General features: G+C 37.9%; 1 protein-coding gene across 3 annotated transcripts; it reads left to right on the forward strand.

The window, feature by feature from the left end:
• The first annotated feature begins 1,615 nt into the window (after window positions 1–1,615).
• On the forward strand, window positions 1,616–8,767 carry LOC104960596 (tRNA selenocysteine 1-associated protein 1). Of its 3 annotated transcripts, none has more exons than XM_010788670.1 (9): window positions 1,616–1,762; window positions 2,750–2,847; window positions 2,909–3,023; window positions 3,115–3,164; window positions 3,261–3,392; window positions 5,643–5,759; window positions 5,840–6,044; window positions 6,125–6,158; window positions 8,201–8,767. In XM_010788670.1, the coding sequence occupies exons 1-9, from the start codon at window positions 1,739–1,741 to the stop codon at window positions 8,359–8,361; spliced, it is 936 nt and encodes a 311-aa protein (XP_010786972.1). In that variant the 5' UTR covers window positions 1,616–1,738; the 3' UTR covers window positions 8,362–8,767. The 3 variants fall into 3 exon arrangements, with proteins under 3 accessions (XP_010786972.1, XP_010786973.1, XP_010786974.1); XM_010788671.1 differs by having other exon boundaries at window positions 5,846–6,044; XM_010788672.1 differs by having other exon boundaries at window positions 2,924–3,023.
• The last annotated feature ends 375 nt before the right edge of the window (window positions 8,768–9,142 follow it).

Here is a 9,142-nt window from a genome sequence, read left to right on the forward strand (position 1 = left end):
TTCCTGTACATTTAAAATGTATTTACAGATGTGATGCGGCATCATTTGTGAGTGGTTTTATCTGGACATATGAAGTGTGTTTGGACATTGTATCATTATATGAATTAAAAGATGAATTAGTGTCCATCACACTGTTCAACGTTTGAAGGTTTAACATGTTATTGATTTGTTTTTTTGGCTGTGAGTTTTGTTTATGTTGTAAACAATATAATGGGGCCAATGACATACAACCTGCTTCATGAAAGTGTTTTATGAGATGACAACATTACTACAACACATTGTATTCATTTGGAACCAGGGAACTAATGTCACTTTCAGCTGTTTTCTGGGATTATTTTTTAGCAATGTTTCAGGAGTTAGTTCTTCATGTAAGGAAATAATGAAATAAAAATATTCAGTCTAAACTGAGCCATTTAAATATCTGTTGGGTTTAAGGTATATGTCACACAGATATATTTGTACAGTTTGCAAACCGTGTTGCAGTACAGCTGGTGTTGGTGTTTATGTCTGAAGGATGCCCATTACTGTCATATATTAGGAACATTGGGATAGTATAATTTTAAAGCCCTCAGAGTCACTGATTGACTTCCAAAGCACGCTTCATCCCGTGGTTTCTGTAACTGTCAATAAACTCCAGTGAAAAGACATTACCTTAATGTCACCTTTACTTGTATTTGATGCTCAATTGTATTGTGTAATACTGAAAAGTGTATAAATCTTTGTGCATGAGTGTTTTCCATTTGACTTCTGATATAACATGAAGGATTCAGTATTTCCAAATCAGTATATATATATATTTTGTGTGAACATTTACAAAAAATGTAGTTGCATGCAAAATGAAAAGAGACCTGCGCACACACAAGGCAACAATTCATTAGTCTTTAGACAGGTTTCAAATATTTGCATAATGCTGTACAAAATATATTGTCAAGGTACCATAATATCTCAGGAGTACAAGAGTGTATAATTAAAGAGGGGAGAGTTTATAGTTCTGTGCTACTTCATAAATGAGTAGATGAACAGGAGCAGGAAATATCCATATGGTTATATTCTGAAACATTCTGCACCACTGGTGCTTTCTTTCTTTCTTTTTAGCATTGAAAAATAAAGAATAATCACGAACTAAAATAGAGACAAATTTAACCTTGTAATCATTTTGGGAATAAAAATGAATATTGTGTTACAGACAAACCAAGTGAAGATGAAAAGGCATTTTTCATCAAAGATATCAGTTTTAAGTGTTTCAGTTTCCATTATTTTAATAGCATTTTTGCTAAGACATTTTTTTAAAGGTTTATATTAAGTGGATCCTTCACATTGTAAAAACAATGTGCAGTGTTGAAAGTAATTAAGAACATTTACCCAAGTAGGCCTACTGTACTTTTACTTGTGTCAAGTACATTTGACAGCTAATATCTGATTACTTTTACTCAAGTAGGATTTGAAATGCTTACTTGTAACAAAGTGTTCCTACATTCATTGTTGTATTCGTACTTTTAGAAATGGTGTACCTTTGTTTAACTGCTTTATTTCTCAGACCAGTAAACAGTACACACAGCGCTAACTGTTGACGCAAAAACGTAACCAGGACGTTGGAGTGACGTCAGCACGTACTGTTGTTGTACTTCCTGCTTCACTTCTCTGCTGCGTAATTTAGCATGTGCAGCCCTGACTTCTGCTGCTTTATTTAAAACTCTCAGTAATTTCACATTATAATATTAACATCTTCGGCAGCAGGATGAGCACGTTATGGATGGGGAACGTGAGTACTTTACAACTTTATACTACGGTTAATAATTTAATGTGACCACCGTGTTAGCTAAGTTACGTACGCTGTATGGATGTGATACAAAACTCCTTCAAGAAAACCAGCAGATAATATCGCTTGTTTGTGGATTATCCCCTTGTATGAGGAGCTGGGCTAACGTTAGGGTTTAGAGTTGGTTAACCGCTCACACTATTTTAATGCAACACGTAGCTCTCAGCAGAAAGGCCCACCGGGACTAATGTCATGTTAATGGAGTCTGCTATCAGCTACATGAGGGGGGTGGACGGACTTGTTATTGTTATTGTGTTTCAAAAATAAGCTTTCCTAAAGTGTCCATTTAGGCCAGATTAGACCAGGTTTACATGAATTTGTATATTAGTCAAACCTGGACGAGGTTACCAGAGACACTGTTTTAAACCCTCAGTCTGATATTGTGTGGATGTCGAAAAATCTATGAAAATGTATTTCTTTTTTAAACTCTAATTTATGAATCAAAGCAAGTCATTCACTTTTCCATGGCACTGTCCTGCAAATATCTCAGAATAAAAGCTTTGTATTATCAAATGAAGGGAATTTATTGTGTACATTTTTACTTTTTTTAATGTCTGACATATTTTACAGATATAGACAGTTAAACTGTAACAATGTTGCCGCTTTGATGTCAGTATTACAATTGCAATTATTATTATGACCAATTTTACAGTCACGATAATGGAGCAAATTATAGCCATTATAATTCTCATTATCAGGAAAAAATAAAAAAAAATTATGGTTTGTTTAAAAAAATAAAAATAATGCATAGAATCTGTGCCGGCTTTCAAGTCTGAAGAATACATGTATATGATTTAATCTCTGCAGCTCCACAATACTTTTTTTAACACATTTATTTAAACAAATAACCATGGCCACGACATGTTTCACCAGTTTAAGTGACCTTAATGGATCTCCTAACTTCTTTAATGTTTCCCTGCGGCTGTGTAGCTGGAGACCTACATGGATGAGAAGTTCATCACCAGATCTTTCTCCACCATGGGGGAGCAGGTGGTGAACGTGCGCATCATACGCAACAAGATGACTGGGTAAGAACTACATCTGTAGCAGTTGTCAGTTTTGGACGCGTTCTACTCTGACGTTAAACAGTGTGTCTTCACCCAGGGGGGCTCTGGGGTACTGCTTTGTGGAAATGACGGATGAGGCCACGGCTGAGAGGTGTCTCCGCAAAATCAACGGGAAAGCCTTACCGGGAGCCAATCCGGTATGTAGAGTGATCACTCAGTAGCGATGCTTAGGCTCCTGAGAAATGGCATTGTAGACTTTAATATTTCCTTAATATTTCTCTCTCACAGCCCACAAGATTCAAGCTAAACCGAGCCACCTTTGGGAAACAGGAGAGTGGGTGAGTTATAAAGCAGGAAATGAAAGATGACCTTTTTTCAAAATGTTTCCTTCTTTCGTTGACAAAAACCTGACTCTGTTGTCCCTCGTGTTGCAGTCAGATGTATTCTCTGTTTGTTGGAGATTTGACTCCCGAAGTGGATGATGGGATGCTCTATGAGTACTTTTACAACCGCTACCCTTCCTGTCGAGGTGGAAAAGTGGTGCTGGACAGCATGGGCAACTCCAAGTGAGTAATAACATGTCCCCATGCTATATATGGAGAAGGTGTGTGTTTGTCCCAGGCTTGAAACTTCTTCCAATGGAGTAAACTAGTTCGATAAAAAAGTCAACATTTCAAACACTCAAGATTGCTTCTACAAGCTAATGATAACTTGATCCGTCCTTCCAATTGAGGTAACGTGCATCTTGGGCTGTCATTATTTACAGTGGACTAGGGGTGCAACAACTAATCGACTTAATCGATTAAAATCGATTACCAAATTAGTTGCCAACTAATTCAGTCGTCGATTCGTTGGTGACGTCATCACGTGTGTTTTACGCGCCGTTAAGCTCCAAAGTTATTGGTCTTTTTATCAGTATTGGAGACATTTAAAAAATATGTCATGTATTATTGCTACATAAACATTATATCGCAGTCTTAGTGTCGCCAACTCGTTTCTAATATGCAAAAAGAAAAAACAAATGTGTCTATGATGTATTTTCGATCAGACGAGATCTCTCTCCCCCGTCTGTGTGAGAGGGGGCGGGGCAGTTTACACACACGCAGCTGCTACATGCAGCAACACACTGCGGAGATGGCGGAGAGAACGCGCTCCGAGGTGTGGTTCAACTTTACCCGTCTCGATGTGGACAATGCTCGTTGCCAAAAGTGCAATAAGTGTTTAGCATGTAAGGGCGGTAACACGAGCAATTTATCTAAACATTTAGCAAAAGTGCACCACATTCAGACGGAGGAATGCACCGGGTTCGACTGTCTTTCTAGTAGCTCTGTAGCCCCATCCACGAGTAACGTTTCCACGTCAGGTGTTATGTATGCTAGCAGCAACACACGGAGTTAACTACATTATACAAACATGGGTTAATGATTAGAGGTAACTGAGTTATTTATTTTGTTAAAGTTTCTGCTATTCTGTTTACAGTTCTGTCATCAAATTATTTAATACCATTTGTTAAAACATTGTTGTTTCTTTTGATGTGAAATATTATTTATTTAATTTAAATAAAAAGCAATGTTAATTTTGTTCAAAATGTGTTTAGTTAATTTAATAATATATGTATTTTTGAATCAAGTATTCATCTTTTTTGTCTTCATTGTTAGTCTCCACATCCCTAAAACAACCTCAAGCTAAATCTAAAAGTTGATGGCTAAATAAGAGCGTTTGAGAAATTGTGCAAGGCATACAGTAATAGTCCGAATAGTCGATTAATCGTTTCATTAATCGATAGATTAATCGATTATCAAATTAGTCGTTTGTTGCAGCCCTACTGCAGACTTGTCAAAGCATTAATTCATGGTTTTTACTAACCGCTTTCAGTATGTCGTTACTTCGGCATCATTTTGAAACGTGTATTACAATTAAATCACGGTCAAATATGTTCATCTTGTTGTAGTTGTAGCCCCCTTGACAGCGATTCTCTCTCTAGTTTAGACTGCGGTCAAGCCAGCCTCCACTCGGAAAAACCTAGTCAAGCCAGCCCTCACGTGATATTGCGGTGCGCGAATATCCTATGCATTACGGTAGAGTCAAAAAAAATCCTCCCTCTGTGTTTAGATGAGAATAAAACAAAAACTGTCCAGTATCAAAGACACATTTCACTTCAGGGTGATAGCAGGAGATCCCATCTAGTCACTCAGAAAACATCAGGACATTCTGATGTAGAGTTTCAAAATAAAAGACCTTTGGGGACAGGGATGATAGTTCATATATGAGACTTCAAAGGTCTTTTATTTTTATATATTTCAACATGAAATGTGCGAATAATGGAAAAGTCTAATAAAGTCAGAAAAATACATGAATTGACTCTAATGCAGCCTTTAAAACCATTGAACGACACGACTAATGCTGCTAGCCCTTACTTCTACATTGGGTTTAAAATGTATAATCATCTCATTATAAATGTTGTTAATATTACATTTGGACAGAAAAGGGTAAAGAACCATACCTCATTTGTATATACTAATGATAATAATAGTGCACATTTAAAAGCCTTTAACTCTAATTCATGAAGTCAAGCAACTCATGTCATTTGCACTGTCTTCAAAATATTTCCAAAATAAAAGCCTGGTGTAAACAAATGATTGCAATCTGTCAACAGAAAGCAGCAGCAGGAGGACTTTTGTCTTTAAACAGAAAGTTTGTACTTTTTCATGTCAGACCTTTTTTAAAGATATTTAAACTGGAGCAATGTTGCTTCTTCGATGTCAATATACTGTCGAAAGATAATGTTCCCTGTCTAACTGTGCCTGTGTGCGCAGAGGCTGTGGCTTCGTGCAGTTCCCAGACGAGCGTCTGCAGAAGCGGGCGCTGGACGAGTGTCAGGGCGCGGTGGGCCTGGGCTCCAAGCCTCTGAGACTCAGCCTGGCTGCTAACAAGTGAGTCCTCGCAGCTTTAGATCTAATCATGCCATGTCACATGACAGGTGAAGTATAACAGTGTGTCCCTCCCTCTTGAGTTTAAGGAACCGGCAGCAGCAGCAGCATTCAGAGCCACGCTCAGGCTACAGCACAGCGTACAGGAACGGCTACGACCAGTACAGCCAGTACCAGCAGCAGGCCTACCCCGGGTACTACCCCTCCTGGGGGTACGACCCCAACGCAGCAGCAGGGTATGGCTACAACTACCAGCAGTATGACTACTCACAGTACACCCCCACCCAGGTGAGCTCTCTCTCTGTTAAACAGTCGTCACATCTCACTGATCACAGACTGACTCGATCTAACATGTGTTCTCTTTTCAGGAGACCGAACCTGTCCCGGACGATGGTATTGAAGGTTGGTGTTAGGGTTTTATTATTGTGACAGCTTGATTTTTTATTTAATTATTATATTTGTTTTAATATTTATTTATCTTTTATTTATTACCGTAGTTTATTTAACAGGGACAGTGCACATTAAAAGACATTTCTGTAAATGCCCCATAATTGGCCATTAGGCTATTTTTCATCGGTAGTCCCTGGACATATTCCAAAGTCACCCTAAAAACGAATTGCCTTTTTTTTAAATAAAATAATAAAAATCATGCAACATAGAGGATCACTGTAAATGGTGATTAAAACAATATTACAGAGCATGACGATGGCTAGATGGCAGGTTAAAGCAGCACAGAACTACAGAGGACTGTTCAGTGCTTCAGTGTTCAGTAGATTGATCATTGTAAATCTAAAAATCTTTATTACTTGAATTAGAATATTTCAAGCAGTATTTTTTTTATTTAGTTCCTCCAGGAGTGCCGTTTTGTGTTTGTCAATATGAGCAATGAAATTTGAATCACTGATAATATTTGAAGCCAATATAGCAAACGCAAAGCAAAATGAAAGATATTTAGTTTTAGGAGAAAGGCTTAAGTTCATTCAGGGGAAGCACAAGTCCGAGTGAGACGTTCAGATACATTTTAACTAGGGCCGGGACTCGATTAAAAAAATTAATCTAATTAATTAGAGGCTTTGTAATTAATTAATCGCATTTTTAATCACATATAAATATTTGACCTGAGAACAGTGAGAAGCAATTTTTTTCACATGGATTTTAGTATACCATTGAATAATGACTGAATACATAAGCTTAAGCAACAAAACATAGTTTATTTTTTTCAAGGTGGTTCTTAACCAAGACCAACAGAAAAGTGCAATTTTTGCCATAAAGTGTAGCAATAGCATATTTAGGAATATAGTACATTTCAGAGATTCAGGTAGCCTATAGGTAGGTAGACCTTCTGTAAACTATAACACTTTGTTTTTTAAGTAAAACACAATACTTTCAAGTACATTCAGAACATTGGAAACCCTGACTATTAGAAACCATCTCTCTGTTGCTTCAGAGGCCATAACAGACTTTGTTGATTTACCAACAGTTGATTTAAAAAAATCTAATAAATTTCAGTCCAAGTCTCTCAATAACCTTGGCCAAAACAATAAACAGTTCAACATAAAGTGCCAGTTGCACCAACAACATAATAAATAGTTCAACATAAAGTGTACCATTTAAAATAAAAGTGATTGACCTCAATCCCTCCTATTCTTCCAATATCCTGATGAAAAATAAAATCTCTCTGTTGCATAGGCCACTGTTTGATCAACACGAATTGGGTGTGGGTCCTTGTACTCCGAGTCGGGCTAACGTCCACTCTAGCTTCCACGCTAGCTGCTATATGTTTTGCATTGAGGTGATACTTGAGGCTTGATGTGCTGCGGTGATATGCAAATTCCTTTTTGCATAATTTGCAAACAACCGTGCTCTTATTGACGCTTCCATCCGTCCGTTTTTTAAAACAAAATGTCCCATCCACGGGGCCAACCAAAGCCGTCTCATCAGCTTGTTCTTTCACGTTTGACTATTGTTCACTGTGGTTTGTTGTTGTTTGAAGTAATGAACGTTAGTTGGTGTTCCAGTATAATCGGTACCCCTGAAACTCATCCAGTGAGAAACGTTCCGTGGTGCAAAAATAAGTGCGATTAAAATGCGTTAATTTTTGTGTAATTAATTAATCTTAATTAACGCGTTAAAGTCCCGGCCCTAATTTTAACCTCTAGTCTGTCTTTAAAGTATGCACGTTGTTAGCCTAGCTTAGCATAAAAACTGGAAGCCGAGGGCTAGATTGGCTCTGTTCAAAGTATAACACGCCAACCATATTTGTATTTGACGACAGCAAATAAAAATAACACTCACAATACAAGGTCCATAAGTGATTTGGGGGCGGTCATAATAAACAAATCTTTAAAAAAAAATGTCTTTCTTAATGTTTTTTTATAATGCTTGTGTGAGCCTGTATTGTTTAGTCACTAAATCTGATGTACCCCCCCACCTCTGTGCTGCAGACCCCAGCCCGGAGCTGGACGTGGTGGAGGCCAACAGGAAGTTCATGGAGCTGAGTGAGGAGCTGTACGACGCCCTGATCGAGTGTCACTGGCAGCCTGCAGACGTCTCCACAGAGGAGGACTACACCCCCCCCACCCTGCCGGAGCCCATCTACTGCTGAACACCCACTCCTATCTGGACTGTACACCTGCACAGTTTTCTTTCCAGTGACTGCTGAAATGTGGATGGATCTTTGTTTTAAGGACATTCAACAACATTTGTGTGTATCCACAGATCACAGTGAATCCAAACGATGTTAAAGTCTTATTTCCAACATTCTCCCACGATGTTAGCAAAGGAACAAGTCTGGTGACGTAACAGGCAACATCTTGGAAACTAAAATGACATCACTATAAACCAAATGTAAATATCAGACATGAGTGGCCTCCTTGATGTTGCTACACAACAGGTTGACCTCATACAGGTTTGTGTTGAAGCTGTTATTTTGGGCCATAGGTATAATACATGTTCTCTCTAATGTACCCTTATTAAAGCTCACATTTGTAGAACTCTGTTCTTTTAAATTATTCTGAAGTACGCTTTTGTTTGTAGAAAAAATGAAATTATGAATTCTGAAACATGGTGCAGTCGGTCTGTTCATTACATCCCCACTGGATCCATGTGTCTTTGTATGCCGAGTCATCAGAGGCAGAAATGTCCCACTTTAATAATAAAAACACCTCATATCAGTGAACTGCACGAGTTCTAATAGAACATCTATTTGCAGCTTAAGAAGAGTAAACTGGATCAGAGACTTCCCAAAGCTTTATTACTCACTTGTAGATTAAAGCTCGTCCATCATGTTTAATAAGGAAATCTGTTATGTTCACAAAATAAGTTAAGTGATATATTATTCTTTATCATAATATAGAGTAGGCCTACATAGCGTCAGTTTGACTATA

This window comes from Notothenia coriiceps, unplaced genomic scaffold, assembly GCF_000735185.1.
Source record: "Notothenia coriiceps isolate Sejong01 unplaced genomic scaffold, NC01 NC01_scaffold00032042, whole genome shotgun sequence".
NCBI classification, from domain to species: Eukaryota; Metazoa; Chordata; class Actinopteri; order Perciformes; family Nototheniidae; genus Notothenia; species Notothenia coriiceps.